Genomic DNA, 21,976 nt, shown 5'->3' with positions numbered 1-21,976 from the left:
GCCCGAAAGGTTGATCGAACAAAACTTAGCATCAAATAGATTGGACAGGCTTAGAGGTCTATTGAAACAGTTCAATAGAATAATAAAGCAGTTTAAGAGAAATGAGAGCAGTGACGAGGATAGTGGTGTATGGTGTGGCGATGGCTTTAGCGATACAGTACTACTGTTCGTCGTACGGGCCATTTCCAGGTCAAGTGGGCCAATTATGTAAATATACAAACCCAGGAAGGTATACGCCGGTTATCAATGAGATGTTTCCGGATTTGAAGACGTGGTATGATCAACGGGTGGGAAAACATGTGGAATTGGTTAAGGTTGAAGTTCCGAGACAGATGAGGCCTGTTATGCAGAAGTATAGAAGGTACTCGGAGAAATATCTCACACCAACTGTTAGAAGAGGGAAAGAGTTCGGATCATTGGTGATTGCAAGGGCTCAAGAGTCTGGCAACGTAGCTGTTTCTAAAGTTATTTTTAAAGCCCGAGTATACCATGCATACGTTTTGTCTCAATTGCAGCGTCTTTGGTATTTTATTGTTTCCAGATATGACATACTTTCTGTGGAGTTCCAAAATTTGATGGATTCTTGGGGTTATTCAGGCAATGCAAATGTTGATGTTAATCATGATGCAGCTGAAGAGCGATTGGTGTCAACGAAGACTAGTGATCTTGCAAATTCGACGAATTTAGGTGATGAGATTCTTGGCAATGGATTTGAGGCTGACGAGGAAACTGTGTATGTCACTTCAACAATTACGGCAACAGTTACCTTGGAGGAGGAGCTTGCTACTATGAAGACTCCTGAATCTGAAGATTTGAATATCTCGCTGAAGGATATGGTTCAGGAGGAGTTCCAAGCTTGGCAACAAGCCATCGAACGCAAAGCCAATGACGCTATATCCGCCTTCACCGATGAGGTCAACGATTATGAAGCAGAACAACTAACTTCTGTAACACCTGTGTTTAAGCATATTCTAGCCGATATTGCCATGAAGAGTAAGGACTACTTCCGCAAGATTAACAGGGCTATTCAAGAGATCAATTGTACGATGGAAATAGATCCAGAAACCAACGAAACCATTTGGTTTGACCAAAAGGGCACCCAATTAAAGGAATATATTACAAGGCCTCTAATGAGACAGCTCTTTACCGAAGCGAATGATGTATTGTCAAACATTACAGATACAATCCGTGCAAATTTGAGAGACGTCGTCGATACAGTAAATAACGAAGTGGATGTAATTCGCGAGGAACACTTGGAAGTCTACGAGGAATGGGGAGATGTTATGATATCCGAATGGTCCAAAAGGATGGCCTATATAGATGTGATCGACCACGAAACAGAATCTGCGGACGAGCGGATGAGCAACTGGAAGCAATTCTTAAAGTTGAAGAAGCGTGTAATCAAAACGCGTGATATTCTTATGGAACACCCAGTGAAGTTTGTCGAGTTGGAAAAGTTCCTAACAGAGATTCAGACAACCCTCAGATTCATCACCCAAGAAAACAGTGAGTATCTATACATTCTGAGATCTAAAGCCAATATAGCATTCCAAGAACGTGAGAAGCGCGACCGTGCTGGCGAAAAACGTGAGCAAGAGGAACTCCAAACTGCCTTGAAGCAGAAACTGGCAACAGAAGTTACTGTAGATGGTATCATAGTCTTGGACAATTATACCTCGGAACATTCAGTGCATAAAAGTACAATAGACCTCCGTCGATCTAAAACAGCCTCTTCACCTGATATCCTTGCTGTAGACTACAACGAAACGATCTCAGAAACATTAGTCAACCCACAGACAGTCGAAGCGTAAACATAATTTTCATTTTTTCTGCTCTAGATTAACATAAGAGTTTGCAGTGTCAGAGTCTACCGCTCCACTATCCACCCTGCAATATACGCTCCAATATATATTATTGATTTACTTAAAATATTAGATGTTATACTTCTAGAACTACTGACCCTCGGATACCCTTCTAAATACAACCCTTTTAGCCTTGGCATTCTACTACTACTGTAACCATTTAGATGACAGAATCCATCTAGATATGTTAAATTACACATCATGCCTAACGAATCACATGGGAAAATTTTTCAAGTCATGAATTTAAAAGATTATTTAAAGTGCAATAACAATTAAAGGAAGTTCCTTACGTCCTTTTTTTGTCAGGTCTGTTAGTGTCAGGTTTCTCAGGTCTTCTTAGGCAGTAATCACACATCTCACTTTTTAACAATGTCTGCTCCAGCTCACAATTACAAGGTCGCCGATGTCTCTTTGGCAGCTTTCGGTAGGAAGGAAATTGAAATATCCGAACATGAAATGCCAGGTTTGATGGCCATTAGAAAGGCTTATGGTGAGGCTCAGCCATTGAAGGGTGCCAGAATTGCAGGATGTTTGCACATGACTATTCAAACTGCAGTATTGATTGAAACTTTGGTTGCTTTGGGTGCTGAAGTTACATGGACTTCTTGCAACATTTTCTCGACGCAAGACCATGCTGCCGCAGCCATTGCTGCCGCTGGTGTTCCAGTGTTTGCATGGAAGGGTGAGACTGAGGAGGAATATCTATGGTGTATTGAACAACAATTGTTTGCATTCAAGGATGGCAAGAAGTTGAACTTGATTTTGGATGACGGTGGGGATTTAACTTCTTTGGTTCACGAAAAATACCCAGAGATGTTAGATGACTGTTTTGGTTTGTCTGAGGAGACCACTACTGGTGTCCACCACTTGTACAAAATGTTGAAGGACGGTAAGTTGAAGGTTCCAGCTATCAACGTCAACGACTCTGTTACCAAGTCCAAGTTTGACAATCTTTACGGTTGCAGAGAATCTTTAATTGATGGTATCAAGAGAGCCACCGATGTTATGATTGCTGGTAAGACTGCTGTTGTTGCAGGTTACGGTGATGTCGGTAAGGGATGTGCTGCTGCCCTAAGAGGCATGGGTGCCCGTGTTATTGTTACCGAAATTGACCCAATTAACGCCTTACAAGCTGCTATGGAGGGTTACCAAGTTTCTACCATGGAAGAATGTGCCCACTTTGGTCAAATCTTTGTTACTACCACTGGTTGCAGAGACATTATCCGTGGTGAGCATTTCTCCAGCATGCCAGAGGATGCCATTGTCTGCAACATTGGTCACTTTGACATCGAAATCGACGTTGCTTGGTTGAAGGCCAATGCTGTGGAAGTTGTCAACATCAAGCCACAAGTCGACCGTTACTTGATGGCTTCTGGCAGACACATCATCTTGTTGGCTGATGGTAGATTGGTTAACTTGGGCTGTGCCACTGGTCACTCTTCCTTTGTTATGTCCTGCTCTTTCTCAAACCAGGTTTTGGCTCAAATCGCTTTGTTCAAGGCTGATGACAAGGAATTCAGAGAAAAATACATTGAATTCCAAAAAACTGGTTCTTTCACAGTTGGTGTCCATGTTTTGCCAAAGATTTTGGACGAGGCTGTCGCTAAGTTCCATTTGGATAAGTTGGGCGTTAAGATGACCAAGTTGACTGACGTACAATCAGAGTATTTGGGCATCTCTCAAGAAGGTCCTTTCAAGGCTGATCACTACAGATATTGAGCGACCAATCGTGACTGCTTTTTTTATGACCAAAAAGATATTCCAAGTTAGTACAATTGCACTCAACTGCTATTGCTGCTACGGTTTGATCTTGTGATTTTTGAAATTTGCACATCTAATATAGACTCCGGAAACGATTATTAGTGTAAAATATTGATATCCTGACTGTATATATTTAAGTATTGTACTAGTCATTATAATGAATCCTTCAACAGTGTAACTTTAGTCTCTGGACCGTATCAATTCGCCCATCTCAACGCTTCCCATTATGTTCATTGTGTATATTACCTCCGGGTAACTTTTAAATGTGCTGAGAAGTTAAGTCCTATTTAAGACGTATTCTTAAGGGAGGTAATCTACCAAGTTCCACTCAGCCGTTATTAACTGACACAAGAAGTTGATATAGTAAGAGGCGAGCTAGAACGGGGTATTCTTTGGATTGTAGCAAATAATGTCGACTTTTATGAACGAAGTAGACTGCCAGTATATCAAAGCCTTATTTCCTCAATACTTATTAGAACAACCAATATCACACGATCTATGGAAATTATACCACCAACATAGGAAGTTGTTCAACAAGCTAAAAGTAAAAAGATATATTGCTCCCAAAGATGGAGTTAACTTTGGATTGGATTGTTATAAGAGGTCATCAAGGTTAACTTATGCTACAAGGAAAGCAATTTGGGAAAAGTTGTCACAATTGGGGGTGCTTGGGATAATTCCTTATGATTCTGCAACAGATGAGTATTTGATACAGGTTTACAAGTATTTCTATACAACACAGGCGGAGCGGCTTCCCTCCGAAAGAGGAAGGAAACCCAAGGATTCTTCGGATGGTAGTGTGGACAGGATTCAAAGACAGCAACACGGTGTAAATGGGGATGATGATATAGCTATGGAATTTGACACCCATGAAGTAGGACCTGAAGAGGAGGAAGATGGTGATGAAGATGGCGAGGAAGACGGTGAAGATTATGCACAGTCTTCGGATACATTACCTTCTGATAGCGAAGAGTCTGCACTGGGCGGTAGTCAGGTACAGTCGCCTGAACCAGAGGCGGGAGCGGATTTACGCGGTGAAAACGAAGTTGATACATTCTATCCTGCGGTTACTGAATCGAAGCATAAGTTAAAGCCTAAACCGAATCCAGTTTCAGGTGAAATCTACAGTTCTCTTAACTATCCTTTGCCCCATAAATGGGTCACACCATCCAATAGCTCTGTTCTGGTTTCTGCGGACGGTTTTTCAAACGTTAGGCCCAACCCGAATTGGCAAGTTTACTCCGGTTATGACAACAGTCCTATCGTAAATAACCGGCTGAGGACTTCCCTGAGTAATCAAAAGCAGCATTGGGCTTCAACCTGGGCTAATACATACGTGAGCCACAAGAAGTTAGCGATCTTCTATTTTGAAATCAGAGTCCTATCAGTAACAAGCTCTCAATCTGGACAAACATGCAACATAAACATCGGTTTTAAGGATTGGTCAAAAGTAGCGACAACTTCTGTAGAAGGAAATACCAGCGATCCGCCGTCAAGAGATCCAGGAGAGCTCTCTGCCCTGAATAGACAGCAAACATCTAATATCCTCAGAGGTACTTTTGATGGTTCTAGGCCAACTTCACAACAAAGTGGTGCAGGTAAGGATGTTTATGCATATAATGGTTCGGATGGGTACATAAATGATGGTACATTATTCAAATCATACTCGAAACCATTTGGTCGTGATGATGTTATTGGCTGTGGCGTAAACTATGTCGATGGGACAATATTTTTCACTAAGAACGGTATTCATTTGGGCACAGCGTTTAAGGACGTTTCACATTTGGATTTGGTCCCTTTTGTATCCTTAAAGCCTGCAAATTCAATAAGAACCAATTTTGGATTGTATGAAGAATTTTTATTTGATATCTCCGGATATCAAAATCATTGGAAGAACAAAGCATATTATCATATATTTAAATCGGTTGCAGGTACGGATAAAAGTGGATTTGAGTTTAGAAAAGATGGCGATGATGACCCTTCCAGCAACGAAGATGAAGACGTACATATGCCAGATTCTGCTGGAATTGTTCAGAACACGGAAAACAGTTCAGACGACGAATTGTCGAGCAATTTTGACGATGATGATTCAATTCAACTGAAGGACGGTTTTTTATTGTCCAGAGATACGCGGTTTAGTGGTGATAAGCTATATAAGCCTGAGAAAGAAAGATTAAATACAATAAGCAATGCTGACGACTCTATACCTTGCACGTTAAACACAATGATTAATGATTATTTGATACATAAAGGATTAATTGATGTTGCTAAAGGGTTTTTGAAGGATTTGCAAAAGGATTGCATTCCGAACAACAGTGAGGAGCGCACCAGAATGGTTATCAGGCACCATGAAAGACAGATTAAAAGAGAGGAAGAAAACTTGAAAACACGTCAGGATATCAGAACCTTAATCAAGAAGGGAGACTTTTTGCATTGCATCAAATATATTGATACGAAATTTCCAGGACTCCTTACCACGCACATCGATTTGGCGTTTGAATTTAAGGTTGCAGAATATTTACTGGCAATTCTGAATCTGAATCAAAACAGTATTGATTTGGTTTTACAGAAGGGTTTAGAAATATCTAATGAGTTCATTTACAACGACCGTATTCCACAAGACCTAAGGGATCGATTCAAAGCTCATTTCACTGAGATATCGGCACTTATGGCATACGACAATCCGCTTGTCGAATGCACTAAAGATTTAGCGATATATTTAACCCCATCTTACCTAGAAGATCGGCTATTTCAATTGGTAAACTCCACTATATTGGAGTTTTTGAAAATGAAGAGTGAATCCTCTTTGGAGAATATGATTAGCTACACCAGGGCTATGGTTAACACGTTGATGGAGTATGGGCAACAACAGAATAGCCTAGGCACAGACCCAGAGCGGAGGTATTATAAGCTAGTAAATATCGACGAAGACTTGTTGACATTATAGTGTTGTGTCGCATATAATTTTGACAATTCCTAGTTTTTAGAAATTTTACCTACAATATCAGAGGTCCATATATTTTTTTTTTGCAGGATTATCAGATCTGCGTTTAGGCTACTCAGTAAAACACATTAATCTGTCAATTAAAACTACATATATATATATGTGAGTATGTATATGTGTATGTTTTGCGTGAATTTATGCTTATATACATTAAACATACACCCCAAACGAATTCGTTAAAAAGATGGTTGCAATACCGAACAGCAAAGACCCAATTAAACTAAAGGTTGTATAACTAATTAGCGACTTAACAAAGCTGGAGTCCTTACCCCTTGAAGAGTTGACCAAAGCAACAGAAATAAAAGCTATTGCAAGTGCTAGAGCAGAAGCCGCATAGTAAGGTTGCTTTTCCAATGGAACAATCTCTGTGAATTCAGGGAAATCCCTAAATTGTGTCTGAATGTTACTTGTTAGTTATACCTTCACTCGTTAACAAAGTACAATGCAAGTTTATAATCCTCACTCAGCTGGTGCATCCGAAAAAAGATCAACATACGTATAAGGTCTCCATGGACATCGCTTTCTCTGTATAATCAAAGCCTGCTTCTTGTTATATTACCTTTGGTATTTATTCTGAAGAACTGCTTAGTACGTGTCTCAAAAGTTTTTCTATTACGGAAAGATACATAAACTAGCAAGCTACCATCATACAAAGCAGAACCCAAGCTCTAAATAATAATGATTAGATACACTCTAAGGAATGCCACAAGATGTTCGATCCATCGAACACTAAGCACAACTTCGTATGAACCACCGGATTTTAAAAACTTGACTGCAAGCAGTTGGATGCAGAAGGAAACCTCGATACAAGAAGAAATCACTGAGTACCTAGATTGGAGAATGACAGACTCTTGGAAAACCCTGACCCCCGATGAAATAAAGGCTGCGTATGTTATTTCATATGGAGAGTGGGGCCCTAGGGCCCCTCAAGGATCCAAACTAGCACAGGTTCAGATGACTGGCCCTGAGATTATCCTAAGAGTTATAACCAGCATGGTCCTTTTCACCGCACTTGGCATAGTGGTGCTGAACTACAAAACAGACAAAAAAGTGTCCGACAAGATAGAAGAATTAAGGAGCAAAGTGCTCTGAGAGCTGCATTTAAAAAAAGGTATTGGTTGGTTTCATAGATGTTTTTGTTCTTCTTTTTCCTTTAATATATTATATCTTCAGAGCTATACATATAGGTTAATAATAACGTACATTATTATTTTATCTGTCGGGAAGTTTTCGTCGCACTGACACAGCAGAAATAAGAGAAAAACATTACAACCTTCCCCAAGCTATACCCACCGGCACACCAACCGTCTATATATTCCTTAGGTAGTGTGTGGGGCAAACGTAGCTGGACGGATTCTTATCAGCATAGAGTTGGTGATATTCCTCAGCGTCATAGAAGCTTTTAAGCTCAACAACTTCAGTGATGATTTTGTGTCCCCATTTGGGTTGCCACAGTTTTTTTAATTTTATTAATTCATCTTTGTCTTCCTCCGAATGCGAGAACAACGCACTACGATACTGCGTACCAACGTCATAGCCTTGTGCATTTAGTGTCGTAGGATCATGCATACGGAAGAATATGTCAACAATTTCTCGTAACGTTATGACATCGGGATTGTAAGAAAGTTGCACTACCTCTGCAAAATTCGTGTCACCTCCACATACCCGCTCATAGGATATGGAATGCTCAAAATCTTTATAAGCTTCATGACCATTAGCGTATCCAACTTTAGTATCTTCTAGTCTATTGCCAAATACCTTCCTATAGATGTGTTCTGTGCCCCAAAAACAGCCCGCTGCTATTGTCAGTAACTTGTTCGTAGTGGGATTATATTTAATCGTCTTTGATACAGGTGAAGTGTGAGATGACTGACTAATGGTCATAATGCTAATTCTGCCGAGCTTGTGGGTAAAACAGTATTCCCAGAAGAACAGTTTGCTAGTTCGACAGCTTTATATCCTCTGTAATCCCCAGTTTAAATATTTGACCATTCCTCGTTGTCATTACCAAAGGATGAGAAGCCACAGTTAAGAACAAGATTGACTTACACCCATACACCAGACATTGGCATTAAGGACCATTCAGAAAGAATAAGTTTGACTAAGGCTTCCAAATGAGCACCAATACGATGCATTAAATATACTAGCCTTCAACGGACCCTTATGCGGTCATTTGGCCAGAAATCAATCAGTTCTTGACAATTTTAGTCAGTAATACAGCTTGACGCAGGGACACCGATTGTCGTGTTTAACAATAGAGATGCCTCCTCGAGGGCGACGGAAAAAATGGCACATGCTTCTAGCCAGTCATCGTGTCACTCGTAGCGTAGTCAAAGGTCAGCTTGCGGCGAGTGGGAGACAAGTTCTGCAAAAGACATGGAGGTTCGGTTGCTGTGTGTGGAGCAACCACAGTATTCTTGGGGCGTATGTCGTAAAACACGCAGTCAAATTTGCCACGCCAATGGTGCTGGATGGACATACGGGGTATCGTACCGTCTAGAATATTTGATAAGTCATGGATGCTCAGAATTGTATCGTTTTGTTGTAGGGTGTTTTTTTGGAACTGCATATAGCTATTCCAAATCCCTTGCTGAGTCATGTAGTTTCCTTGGGCGTATTCGAAGAAAGTAGTGAACCATACGCGGATGCGTTCTGGCTCTTTCAATTTGGTCAGGGCAAGTTCTTTGCTTAGGGATGACGGAGAGAGGGGGTGGGGGGGAGCTTCAGGCAGGTTTATGCATTCTCTCTTCTGAGCGGGGGCAGAATTGGGGCTAAGGCGATGGTTGTAGTGAAGTGTTGTTTTTATGGTTGGCGATTCTTGTAAGGGATTCTGGTGTGGATGCGGTCTTTGTAAAGGTGACAACTTGGGAATTTCTGGGGTTTTCATGTCTAAAATTGTTATAGAATCGTCAGAAGAGCTTGCAGAGATATTAATGATGTTGTCGGGTGATTCAGATGCCAATAGCAACCTGCGGCGTTTGATTGGAGAGCACTGTGAGTTTATGAAGCTATCCAAGGTTTGTTCTTGGTGATATCGTTGTCGCGTCGGAGACCGTTTTCTGGAATATTTTGCAAGAGACTCCCGTTGTTCTAGTTCTCGAAATTCTCTAGTTAAAGGGTGATCTTCCGGGATCATACTCTTTAATAGCCATTGTGAATAAGGATACTCTCGAATACATAGCTGCCTCCGGCTAGGGGAATTTTTAGTCGGTGAAGTTTCTTCTATTTGTGTTGGTGAATTATTGAAATCTAGCAGAAATGTCTTGTATCTTACTTTCCATAGAGGAATATTGTACTCATCGTTAAACTTTAAGACCTTCGTTTCAGTTATTTTCATATTACCAGTTGCTTGATTATCGTCGTACAGTATCGTTTTTAACAATGCGCAGGTATGTACCACTTGGTGGTACCACGTATTAAAGTCCTTTAATAAATTGTGAATCCGATTATCCAAAAGCAGGTTGTATAAGTTTGAAAAGGGCTGAAACTTTCCCATTGCACTATTGCCCTTTGTAAAAAGTCGTCCCCCAAAATTGATCTTATGCACCTTCGGATCATAATAACTTTGGATTGCATTAATCGATGGCCAATTAAAGACTGTAGTGTCACTGGACCTGGTGAAAACGTGTAAATTCTGCCCAAAGATCTGCTTTGCGTTTTTCTGACATTCTTCAATTAATTCTAGTTTAAACTGATCGTAAAAAGATTCACCTTCGGTATTTTCCTCCTTCAGCTGTGGACATATTGTCCAGAGATGGCTCGAAAAACGACCATTTGCCCATTGGGTGATGGACCACGCCCTTTTCAATCCTAAATGTCGAAGCCCAGTGTTATAATCCGCTCCAACTAGTATTGTGAAAAGCATAAAAGCCTTACGATTTATTGTTGGATATCTTCTTGTAGTTTCGTCGATGTCAACTACCGTTACGAAGAAATCTGAAGAACGCTTTCGCAATGGGCTTGTACCACTACTAGGTAAATCTTGCCTATATTTTGAGAAATTCTTTAAAACTTTCGTTGCTCCAAAGACCAGAGAATCGGAATCGTTGCTTAGCACATAATCGACAACTCCATCAGATTGCAGCCGAGCGCATTCAGCTTCAGCTTCACCTTTCCCAATTATGACTTCGACCTTAAAGTTCTCGCATATATCAATGGCCATTATTACAGCAGAATCAACTTCGTTCGTTCTTTGCCACTGTACTGCTGTGTGTAAGAATTCCCGATTTGGAGCAGGTAAGGGAGCCTTCTTCTTTCCCATTTTTCTTTTGTAAGCAGGTTTCTCTGGCCCATCAAACACTAGCACGAATTCCAAATCTAATGAAATAAAGTACTTCAATTTACTCACTAGGTTTAAAGTTGCCTTTTGAGTATTGGTGCATGGTAACCCTTCATGTTCATTATTATTTGAAGAATTGCATATAAATCCACATTCGAAAAGCCATTGGAAGGCGTCAATCGCAATTCTAGGAGATCTACCGCAAGTTCTGCGATATTCACCTACGAATTGGTCAAATAAAAGCCGTTTCGTTTCGCAGTGTTGATTTGTTATCTCCCATAACTCGCTGGTTCCCATAACAAAGAGTTTATTGATTTTTATATATTTTTATCAATGTTAATGTATGGTACTCATGAAATTGGGATATCAGTTATTGATCCTGTTCAAGTACTATTGAATAATTTACTTAGGATTCGAATTCTAATATTACCCTAAATAACTTTTTTATACAGAATATCAGTTTATTTCTTGAACACCATTAGAATAAACAAATTAAAAAGTAAACATAAAATCATCAACTGTTTTGTTGATGAAAACGATCTTTTGTTAATAAGATATCTCCGGAATCAAAAATATTTAAATATTAAAACAAAAGTTTCTAGTCCTAAGAGTTAATTAGAAAAACTCAAAATGACGGAATATAATATATATAAAAATAAACAAATTCGATGTGACCATAGAATGCTATTTAGCTACAAGTGAAGCAGCGTTAACATTATGCTATGATTATTATGATTCATGTCAAACTGCAACCAGTGCAATCCAATAATAAATTTCAAGAAAGTAACTGCCTGAAATATTCATAATTCGACAGAAGTAGATTAAAATGCAACAATTGTGCTATTAATTCATAATGGATGAGATGATACTGGGTCGCATTAGTGTCAAAAAAATCAACCATAAAAATGTGCGCTATTAATGCGTCAGAGTGTATTTCGGTGTTTCCCGGGGGAATTAATTACGGCTACCGAATTAATAAAATATTCTAGTCCTCCCTGAAACATCAGTTCTGGGGGGTATATTAAATACCAAACCTTAGCCAATCCAAGTCATCCATCATATTTTCTTGTTCCTTTGTAGTGGCAGATTTTGGACCACTATTAGCGGTCTCATCATTCATCTGTGAAACTAAAGTTGACCTCTGTAATTGCTGATCATAGCTAAGAAAACCGCGCTGCTGCTGTAGAGAGACGGCATAACTATTTCTTGGAGAAGCGGCCACGTTAGACCTCTTTAAAGAGGAAGAAGTGGCTGAAGGTACAGTGGTACCAACTGCAGCGGTAATACCTACACTATGTGAAGTGGGAAAGGGATTTGACCATCCAGCTTGACCGTTGAGTGCAGAAGGCTGAGGTTTTAGTTTATTAGAATTCTTTTGTAATTGTTGAGATAAAAGAGAAGTATGCGACTTTAATGAAATAGATCGCTGGAATTCATGAGATTGTTGTGAGTTGCTAAATAAATCAGATGGTAAACGCGGCGATCTGTTTGGATTTGTGGCATTTGGTGAAGGACAAGCTGAATTCCATGTTAATGTAGATGATGAAGCCATAGTATTGGACACAGTGGTGTTGTTCTGATTTTGGAGTTGCTGTAGAGATTGCGCCATAAAAGATAACGATTGAGAAACTAGAGCTCTAGATGATTTTCTCCGTGGTATTGTGGCAATAGATGACCCACGACCACCTGATGTTGATAAAATACTGCTTGAGGGCATTGGAGAAGAATTGGAGTTTGCATTGCTATTACTGCAGATTCTAGGAGAACTCACGTATCTTGGAGATGATGAGCTACTGTTGACAGCACTGATACTAGAGTAGTTAGAAGTTGGCTGGAAGTTCAATGTCGAGTTCGAGTTTGAAAGCGGCAAATGGGAGCCACTCCCATCAGGGGAAGGCTTCGGCAGGATATGAACGACTTGTCTAGATGATGATCTGCTAGAATTAGAAGCTGAACTTGAAGTGCTACTTCTTCTGGATTTTCTTGAACCTGAAAAACCGCCAGATGACATGCGTTTGTTGTGATTCATCAAATTATTTGAATTTAATTTATTAGAATAATTTGCTGTAGGGGAAATAGCTATTGCATCTTGACTTGACTTACGATGAAATTGCTGTTGTTGCTTAATAACTCCAGTAATTGAAACATTTGAATCATGATAGCCAGCCGATTTGGTGGGAGCAGTAGACGGTCTTTGAGGTAACACAGTTGTAAGGGTTTCCACCGGCTGAATCTTTTGTTGTGTATCAGTCCAAATGGCATTAGAATTGCCTTCTTCATTAACCAGGCCCTTACTCTGCTTCGGCGTAGTAGTAGATTGTTGCGAAGAGTTTGATAGCGATTTAGAAGTCTGGTCCTGCGAGGGTACTTGTGTTGCTTTTTTCAGACTTCTTTTCTTGGTATTTCGCTTTTTGATAACATCACTTTTCAAAGACAACGGCCTCATTGTGCCATGCAGCTTTTGAAATAGGCCACATGCATTACACAACGTATTACCCTGCGGATCCCTCCTCCATAATGGTGTTTTATAGGTCTTACAGTTAAAGCATTGGACCTGTGGCTTTGCGGGAACTTTGGTTCCTGATATATTATTAGCTGAAGCCCCTTTACGGTAAGAAGTAAGTGATGAAGATGACAGTTGCCTTGTAACTTGATTTTTTCGCACAGAGTTTGTAACAGTTTGAGAGGAGAGAGGGATATGCCCGTCTTCCGTTTGATTTGTCGATTTTATATGAGCTGAACTGCGTTTGGAGGAACCGCCCACTCTTGAAAAAGCAGTGCTCATCTCACCTACTCCACCGTCTGTCGCAGGATTGCCATTTGATGATGAGGGATGTTCGCCTTCCCTTTGTAAAATTTGCCCCGTATCACTACCGTTAGTTCCAAAAATGGGTTGCGATAGAAACTGAAGATCATTATCAAACTGCATCCCCCCACCGTGTGTCCCCAATAGTAACTGGTCCCAAGTGCTATTCATTTGATACTGGTGCTGATGAACTTGGTCACCCACTGCTGCATCAGACGTGAAAGAATTCGGCTGCGATATTGTGGCTCCATCACTCAAACTTGATTGCTCGCTCGGAGTCATCATAAACTCGTCCACATTAAAGTCCCATAACTGATCAATCTCACCATTCTGTAAGTTGGAATAATGGTTACCACCCACAGGCTGTACAATGTCAATCGGCCGTGTTTGTATCCCCATCCCAGCAGCCCCCAACCCCTGCGGTTCTACACTCCCACGAGTCTCCTGTTCTTCTTCTACAAGATCACCATAATCCTGAGTAAGACCTACACCAATATTCTCTGACTCATTATTTTCTATCCCACCATTTTCGCCATGAATACCGCCCAACTGCGGCTGTTTGTGCATCATCTTACTGTTCCACATATCTAAAAACTCACCATCTAATCCATCAGGCAGCATTTCTAACATCGAGTCCACTTGATTTATCTGCCTTCCAAGCAATCCCAATTCTGCTTTTTCGGTGTATGGATTACTACCCGCCCCGTCATTCATCGTTTGGCTGTCACCATGCGTCTTTGAAGTCCCTGCCTCGTGCATCTTGAGTCCCAGCCCTCGTATCCAACAAAGTAGCGTCTCTAACCAGATTATGTGAGAATTGTTCGAACCCACGGTATACTGAAGTCTCGATACTTTTTCACGCTCAAACCCTTGCCTTTAACCACTGTATGTTCGGAGGAGTATTATTACCAATGCTCACACTGATCTTAGTCGTTTAATTCCGCCCTTTCCAGAAAAAAGAGCTTATTCGTTCAAATTATGTGTCATCACCAACGATCCAAATCACGTGCACGCCCTCACCACGTGATATATACCATCACAACACGTGACTACCTCCACCACCGAACATACAAACACCGCTTTTCTCCTAACACACACCGTGCACCCCACCCACCACATTTACGTCACACTGACCGACACCAAAACCACCGCTATTTGCTCCTGCCGTCCCTATGGTCCCCCCAGCCGTGCCTCCACCCAACCAGCAACCAGCATGCTTTTTTTCGTGTCTAGAACATCGGTTTCATGTACGGAAAAAACTGCGGACTACGCACTGGAAACGTTTTTTAACTTAAAACGTCTCACGGAAAACCCGCACAAGAAAAATAGATACGTGTTTCCCACCTTCCCACCATCCATATTCGTAATAATTTCCTGTTTCGATTGGCAGAACAGACTCTTAGAGAACACAAAAAAAGAAATTGCGGATGCCTGAAAAGGCGTATTTGACAATACCCCGCTGCTGGGGTTATTCGAACTGTGTGTCAAATCGCGAAGCAGGTCCGTTCGAGATGGAGATTAACTGCGGAAGAAAGTGGGCGTATTGATACGTGTCTGAAACAGAGGTGCGTGTGAAGTGATAGAGGGAGATTTCTAAGGACAAGGGCAGTAGAGTCTTGCGTAGTAAAGAAATGGAAATGGGTGAATACGGTGCCTACTGAGTGATTCTTTCTTTTTTGGCTGGGTAATGGCGGAGTGAGCATGTCACAGAAGTTGGGTTGGTTGTTATGCTGGATGATAGAAGGATTTGGTGTGGTTCAGTTGGTTTTTGGTTTTTTTGAATTTCTGATTTTGATTGTCTATCAGGGTATAAAAGCGCAGTCCCTTCGAGAACGGACAAAATGCAGTAGTGAGAAGTCAGAAGTGTGTTCAGAACAAATAAAAAAGCCTGTTGATATCAGAGGAATAAACAGTCCAGTTGTATTAACTATTCTATACCACTATCCATTCCTTGAACTAAAAGAAGAAAAATCTACCAACTACTAGTCATTCCTTTGTTTTTTTTTATTTTTTGAATATAGTTATTATTGTTGATCTGTTGAGTTTATTTTTTGAGTCTGAAAAATGAAGTTGCTTGGTGTAATTGGTACTGCACTGTTGGCTGCTACGCAAGTGAGCGCAGAGTGCAGTTATATTGATGGTAACTACTACTGCGGTAAAACCGATGCAATTGTGTATGCCAATGTTGGGTACAAGGGGACTTACATGGATGTTACGAACATGGACGAAGAGACCTGTCAGTGTACCCAGGAATCTGTTTCATTCGGTGGAAGTTTGTCGCCTTTGAATGAGGAGTTGTCTGTGCACTTTAGGGGTCCTTTGAAGTTGTTGCAGTTTGGTGTGTATTATCCTACTGGTTCGGGATCCGTGGCTAAGCGTAGCGTGCCAGAGTCGGAAGCCGATGACGGGCATGCTCACCACAAACACAGAAGGGATGCCAAGGTTAAATATGTTGGTAAGACTTCAACTATATTTGTTGGTGCTGATGGCGCCAAGGATTCCTCATCACCTACTGTTGCAGGCGAGTTGTCGATACCTTCATCCCCCCCTGTTGGCAATGTTAAATCCCAGAGCAAGAGTAGTAGTAGTGCTGCTCCACATGTTTCTTCTTCATATGTCCCAGAATCTTCTTCTACTTCCAAAGTAGCTTCCGCTTCTTCTTTGCCTTCTTCTGGGTCTGGGTCTGGTTCTGCTTGGAAGAGAGTTTCATATTACACACCAGGTTCTACTGATAACTGTACATTCTTCAACTACCAAGGCGGTGTTGCAGGCTCAGGTACTTGGTCTTCATGCTTTGGTAATTCTATTTCCTTCGCTGCGGAGGATGGTGTGTCCGGAGCATCGTCTGCTACCCCGCTAGGTGATGTTATTGTTGGATCCAACAAGGAATTCATCATCATGTCTGGCGCTTCTTGCGATGATAAGTCTGTTGGTGACTGTGGTTACTACAGATCAAAAATTCCAGCATACCATGGATTTGGTGGCGCTTCCAAGATGTTTGTCTTTGAATTTTCCATGCCAAGCGACACCCAAGGTTCCAACCCTAACCAGGACATGCCAGCAATCTGGTTGTTGAATGCAAAGATTCCTAGAACTCTACAGTACGGTGATGAAACTTGTTCCTGCTGGAAGAGCGGTTGTGGAGAGATGGACTTGTTCGAAGTGCTATCTTCCGGATCCAACAGTTTGATTACACACTTACACGACGGCCAAGGAAAAGACGGTAGTCAATCCGGTGGTGGTGGTACTCAGGACTACTTTGCTAGACCAGTTTCAACCACTTTAAAGGCTGCTGCGATCTTCGATGAAAATACCCAAAATGTTCACATTTTAGAGGTCACTGGTGATTTCGGCTCCACTATCTCCGCCGAGAGGGTCTCTTCTTGGTTGCAAACTGAGGGTTCTATGGCTGTCTTGGCTTCAAGTTGAAGGTTTTATTAGCTGTTTTTAGCTTGGACTTTCTTCCTATCCTTTTTGCCGAGAAACAACGCACCGGACACTCTTGCCTGTTTTTGTTGCTATGTTAACAAGAAAGTGATTATTTGTACTATAGATGATAACCGTCCACCCAAAACAACCCTCAGCCATTTGACATACGTGTTACCTTCTCTATTTTATGTTTTTATTGTCTTATGAATTGAATACCTCTGCTGTTTTTTTCCTTTTTTTTAGAAGAACATTCTTACGAATTGCGTGAATCCAAGACAAGAACAGAGATGGGTCGGTCGTCCATTTTGTTGAATGCTACGGTCTACTTATTCGGTATCTTGGATGAAGGACGGGATTCTGTTGCTTTTTATTTACATTTATGCTAGTTAAAACTTTAAATATACAATTGTTTTACGCCACATACTGTTCACGCCATTCTCAGTATCTGTTTGGCTTGTCCACTGCTCTTCAGTTATTGTGACCCTCAGTACGTTCACTCGTTTTATTAATTCTTGAGTAGCTTTGAAGAACACGAAATGATGGCAACGAAGAACAGCCGATAGCCATGTAGTGAGGATGAATCGTCAAGATTATCTTTTCCACATTGCGCGTCTCAAGATATTACAATTATTATCAAAAGAAAAAATCATGACAGTTTTTCCTGTCTTGATTCATGAGCGTATTTATCATTACAGTAGGTACTTTTTAGAAGATTATATAACATTGGAAAGCGATTGAACCAAATCGGGTGTATCTAAAATTGTGATGAGTTGCAGATCCCTACTATTTTTAAAACATTGCTCAAATTAATAACATTCATTATAGGGAGGCTTTCCACATAGTACAGTGGTAGAACGGTTTAGCAAATCCCAATCAGTGCCAAGAAAGAGCGATAATCATACAATTTGTTTTGTCTTATCATCCCATTCTGAAAGCTGGTACAAGAACGCAAAACATTCAGTGAAGAAAAGAAAACCAAAAAACAAAACATCCCCATTCTGTGATAATCTTGATCCCGAAGACAGATAACTGAGGGAACCGTTAATTGGTCTTGTTTTCTCACCTCCGGTACGACTCACTCTTCTTGCCAACAAACGTAACGATACAGACGGGGCCGGTACGTAGAAATAGTGTGCATTAGTTCTTATTTCAGTATTAATATACCTAATATACCTCGTTCCAAACGCACAGCAGCACCCACAATTAAAAATAAAAATAAGAATAAAAGTACAAAATATTAATTTAAAATATGCATTCATGTTGGCGCAACAAACTCCCAGAAAACAATTTTATATATCATTGGGAATGGGAGGAGGAGTGGGCTGCAGCAGTTAAGACTTGAGTAGGATAAAGAAAAACATGTGTGCTTCCGTGCTTGCACGCTTGTGTACAGTGCATCCATGTGTGATAGTGCAGTAGAACTGAACCTCGATCAAGAACAACTAGCCGGCAGCATAAACTGGCAGTATTTCTCTCCCTCGCTTCAATTGCTCAAGTCAGTAAACTTGGGATCCTGCTTTTCCAGATCAGGTATCACCACCTTAATCGGGAGGTTCGAGTCCTTTCTTAACCTTCTTGAACGGTTGGCAAAAGTAGGCTCCAAAGTAGGAGACGAAGATGGCACAGGCTTGGTATAACTTGTCACTTGCTTGGAACCCCAAGAAAACCATCTGAATGGTCTAGAAAGCGACACAAATCCACCCTTCGAAGGGGAGCCCAACCAGCAATAGAGACAATACTCCAAATAGATAATAATGCAAGCCACCACAAACCCCAAAACAACGCACGCCAAAATATGATTCCCCATAGACTTGATAAAATGAGCGTCCTCCAAATGCCACGAGGACCCTGGAGCAATAGCAAAAAACGACGATTCGTTCATCTTGTAGTCTTCGGGCTGCAAAATCCTCACTCTACCACCCTCCGGAACCCCCCATCGCCTGTACTGCTTCCAAATAACAGACACAAAGAGCGGACCCGTAGAAAACATGATCGTAATATATGGCACAAGCCAATTCCGATCGTACTTCGTCAATGAGCTAATCAACTTCAAAAAAAACGGATGCCTCGGTACAGACCCCATCACATCGTTCGAAATGCCCGTTGGCGAAGTCTTGCGCACAAATGCAGGTACAGTCAATAAAGGGTCCAACCTCCTCTCACAACCATCATCTAGATCAATATATACCCCCCCCATAATGCGATAGCACAAAATACCTGATGGCATCTGCCCTCTGGATAGGATACTTGTACCCATCAAACGTATCCAAAAACCACGGATACTCCTCCACAATAAACTCCCTCGCCATATCATCCGTCCATAAAATATACTTGTAATCCGGATGTAACTCAATACATCTCTTCTGCCCCGTCTTCCAATGTTCCGGAATTTCCGGCGTCTTGTACGTCTGGTGTATAATTTTAGGTATCAACTGCACCGGACGACTGCCCCCTCCCTGACCGCTGTCTGCAGGAGGATTTAACTCAACATCTAAAAGCGCATCTTGAAACGTATCATCAATAACAAGCGTCAATAAATCAAAAGTCAGATATAACAAAACCATCAAAACTACAACATGCGAGTAGATCATATATTTTAATTCCTTCCTCATCCCTCTTCTATGGCTGTCTTTTGTTCTTTTTTTCTAATACCAACAATATGCCAAAACTATAATAAAACCTGCCTGTTGCTAAAAGAAAGAAAATCCGCCTTAAACACTAAAAGATCCAACTTCTTTCCTCTCTACCTGTCCCTTCTTGTGGATAACTAACCTACAATTTTTTTAGCCCCCCTTCTAAACTCTATACCGTTCGTGCGCTTCGTCTGCTGCCTCTGCTCTCGATGAAACCAAAGTACAAACGTTTAGTGTCTTTAGTTGATTTCTATATAACACTTCTTTTTTATTCAGTCCTGTCGCTTCGTCTCTACCACTAACACTAATTACACTCTCTGAATTCCTTTAACCAAAAAGAAAACCTCTCCATTATAAATTCCAAAAAAATGAACTTCAAAGCTTTTTATTAATTAAAGAACGGTGAAAATACAAAGCACCACGAAATTCCCATAAAGATTTCAAACTGCGCTTCCCGCATTACTACTGCGTATATACACTTGCTGTCTCTGTCGTTTTTCTTCTATCTTTATCTTGTGCAAGAAAAAGGCATCAACATCAGCTGCGTCCCCGTCTTTGATAACCTGATTTTCTTTTTGGATACTTTGAAGGGGAATGATGTGAGGAGATATATTGTTATACAGGGTACAACTAGGTGTGCGCTGGCGAGATTGCTAGATGGCGAAGCATGGGCCAAGCATGGCGAAACGCATTAGGAGGTGTCTAGAGGTTAAGCGGGGTGGAACTCGGGAGAGTTAAATGGGCTGGTTTATTTTTGTCAAGACAGCAATTATACATAACCCCCGCCTCCCACCAAACACCACTCGTGGTGTTTGGTGGGAGGCGGGAAGCGCAAAGTTCGGGATTCTTGTTGGTCCGTTGCGAGTCGGTTTCTTAGGTAATGGGGCGGGGTGCAGTGGGGGTGATTTCTGGTAGATATATTCCTTTTCGTGGAGATCGCATCGCATCAGATCAGAATTGGACTAGTTTATTGTTGTTGTTAATAATAATCGTATGTAGTGTGCATAGTGAGTGGGTTGTTAGCGCGGTTATATTAGTGATGGGGTGGTGGGCTGCTGCTGCGGTAGCAGCAGCACGAATATGTCGTCCATGGTCCCATTTATACTTCTTGCAAGGCCAGTCACTCGTCTTTAAAGTATGGGTGGGTAACAGCCCTTTTAGCACTGATCCTGTGGATTGGATCGTATGTGATTAATTTATCTAATAGATCAATTCCGTTCTCGTTGAGCGAGGGTACGACTTGTGCCAGGTCTTTGCGTTGCCATTTAGGGAAAGTAGGTTTGAAGTCAGGTAGATATACAATATCGGGCCAGATGGATTCGTTTGGTGTTCCCAGCAAGCGGAAGATCTTGAAGATTTGATCAATTTCGCTGTCACCGCTGAATAGCGGTTTGCGGTTGCACATTTCAGCAAAGATGCAACCGATCGACCAGACGTCTACACCCGTGGAGTATTGCTTACCTCCGAGTAGGACTTCGGGGGCACGGTACCATAAGGTGACGATTTCGTGGGTGTAAGCGCGTAGGGGGACGCCGAAGGCACGGGCTAGACCGAAATCTCCAAGTTTTAAGTTCCCGTTTCTGTTGACCAATAGGTTCTGAGGTTTTAGGTCTCTGTGGATGATGCGGTGTGCATGGCAATATGCGATACCTTTGCAGAGCTGCATCATGAACTTCTTGATAATTTTGTCTCCTAGCGGCTGGTCCTTTGGGACGGATTCCATATAACGTTTTAAATCAAGATCTAGGAATTCGAACACAAGGTAAAGCTTGTGGGCGTCCGAATGGACGATATCGTATAGCCGGACGATATTATCATCTTTGAGTTCCTTCAACAGTGAAATCTCACGAATGGCTGTGCTTGGGACCCCTTCATCTTCACTTTCTAACCTGATCTTTTTGAGCGCTACGATCCGCTGAGCATGACGTAGATCAACGGCCTTGTATACAACACCGTACGTACCTTCTCCGATCTTTTCTAATCTCTTGTAGTTTGTGAGATCACTCATTTTTAGTATGCTTCTGAGCTGGACTGTGGGAGGGGAGGGGAATGCGATTGGGATGGTTTTATACTTATCAGGGTTGTTCTTTGAAGCGCCAGAGGGAACAGAAAAATCACTTCTGTTTCGTTACAGTTGAGGAAGAAGACTGGTAGATCAAGTAACAGAAATGCTGGAAAAACGACGAATCGCTATAGAATCCT

The 21,976-nt window shown here is 41.4% G+C and overlaps 9 protein-coding genes and 2 further genes across 9 annotated transcripts; 5 read left to right on the top strand and 6 right to left on the bottom strand.

The window, feature by feature from the left end:
* Positions 1–101: 101 nt before the first annotated feature.
* On the top strand, positions 102–1,811 carry Ecym_2576 (uncharacterized protein; the record flags this gene model as incomplete). Its single annotated transcript, XM_003645061.1, has 1 exon — positions 102–1,811. One exon carries the CDS (start codon positions 102–104, stop codon positions 1,809–1,811), a length of 1,710 nt encoding a protein of 569 aa, XP_003645109.1.
* A 420-nt stretch (positions 1,812–2,231) lies between these two features.
* On the top strand, positions 2,232–3,581 carry SAH1 (adenosylhomocysteinase; the record flags this gene model as incomplete). The annotated part of the gene is made up of 1 exon (XM_003645060.1): positions 2,232–3,581. The coding sequence occupies one exon, from the start codon at positions 2,232–2,234 to the stop codon at positions 3,579–3,581; it is 1,350 nt and encodes a 449-aa protein (XP_003645108.1).
* A 451-nt stretch (positions 3,582–4,032) lies between these two features.
* VID30 (glucose-induced degradation complex subunit VID30) lies at positions 4,033–6,570 on the top strand (the record flags this gene model as incomplete). The annotated part of the gene is made up of 1 exon (XM_003645059.1): positions 4,033–6,570. The coding sequence occupies one exon, from the start codon at positions 4,033–4,035 to the stop codon at positions 6,568–6,570; it is 2,538 nt and encodes an 845-aa protein (XP_003645107.1).
* Positions 6,571–6,777: 207 nt separating this feature from the next.
* Ecym_2573 lies at positions 6,778–7,138 on the bottom strand (the record flags this gene model as incomplete).
* Positions 7,139–7,305: 167 nt separating this feature from the next.
* On the top strand, positions 7,306–7,719 carry MTC3 (Mtc3p; the record flags this gene model as incomplete). The annotated part of the gene is made up of 1 exon (XM_003645058.1): positions 7,306–7,719. The coding sequence occupies one exon, from the start codon at positions 7,306–7,308 to the stop codon at positions 7,717–7,719; it is 414 nt and encodes a 137-aa protein (XP_003645106.1).
* Positions 7,720–7,935: 216 nt separating this feature from the next.
* MXR1 (peptide-methionine-S-sulfoxide reductase) lies at positions 7,936–8,511 on the bottom strand (the record flags this gene model as incomplete). Its single annotated transcript, XM_003645057.1, has 1 exon — positions 7,936–8,511. The coding sequence occupies one exon, from the start codon at positions 8,509–8,511 to the stop codon at positions 7,936–7,938; it is 576 nt and encodes a 191-aa protein (XP_003645105.1).
* A 415-nt stretch (positions 8,512–8,926) lies between these two features.
* On the bottom strand, positions 8,927–11,203 carry YEN1 (crossover junction endodeoxyribonuclease; the record flags this gene model as incomplete). The annotated part of the gene is made up of 1 exon (XM_003645056.1): positions 8,927–11,203. The coding sequence occupies one exon, from the start codon at positions 11,201–11,203 to the stop codon at positions 8,927–8,929; it is 2,277 nt and encodes a 758-aa protein (XP_003645104.1).
* A 724-nt stretch (positions 11,204–11,927) lies between these two features.
* Positions 11,928–14,471, bottom strand: GLN3 (nitrogen-responsive transcriptional regulator GLN3; the record flags this gene model as incomplete). The annotated part of the gene is made up of 1 exon (XM_003645055.1): positions 11,928–14,471. The coding sequence occupies one exon, from the start codon at positions 14,469–14,471 to the stop codon at positions 11,928–11,930; it is 2,544 nt and encodes an 847-aa protein (XP_003645103.1).
* Positions 14,472–15,776: 1,305 nt separating this feature from the next.
* On the top strand, positions 15,777–17,141 carry TOS1 (Tos1p; the record flags this gene model as incomplete). The annotated part of the gene is made up of 1 exon (XM_003645054.1): positions 15,777–17,141. The coding sequence occupies one exon, from the start codon at positions 15,777–15,779 to the stop codon at positions 17,139–17,141; it is 1,365 nt and encodes a 454-aa protein (XP_003645102.1).
* Positions 17,142–18,624: 1,483 nt separating this feature from the next.
* On the bottom strand, positions 18,625–19,755 carry Ecym_2567 (the record flags this gene model as incomplete).
* A 1,139-nt stretch (positions 19,756–20,894) lies between these two features.
* Positions 20,895–21,782, bottom strand: CDC28 (cyclin-dependent serine/threonine-protein kinase CDC28; the record flags this gene model as incomplete). Its single annotated transcript, XM_003645053.1, has 1 exon — positions 20,895–21,782. The coding sequence occupies one exon, from the start codon at positions 21,780–21,782 to the stop codon at positions 20,895–20,897; it is 888 nt and encodes a 295-aa protein (XP_003645101.1).
* Between the last annotated feature and the right edge of the window lie 194 nt (positions 21,783–21,976).

The sequence above is a fragment of the Eremothecium cymbalariae genome, chromosome 2 (genome assembly GCF_000235365.1).
Source record: "Eremothecium cymbalariae DBVPG#7215 chromosome 2, complete sequence".
Classification (NCBI taxonomy): domain Eukaryota; kingdom Fungi; phylum Ascomycota; class Saccharomycetes; order Saccharomycetales; family Saccharomycetaceae; genus Eremothecium; species Eremothecium cymbalariae.
Note: the sequence above shows the minus strand (reverse complement) of the source record. Positions and strands in the feature narration are given on the sequence as shown.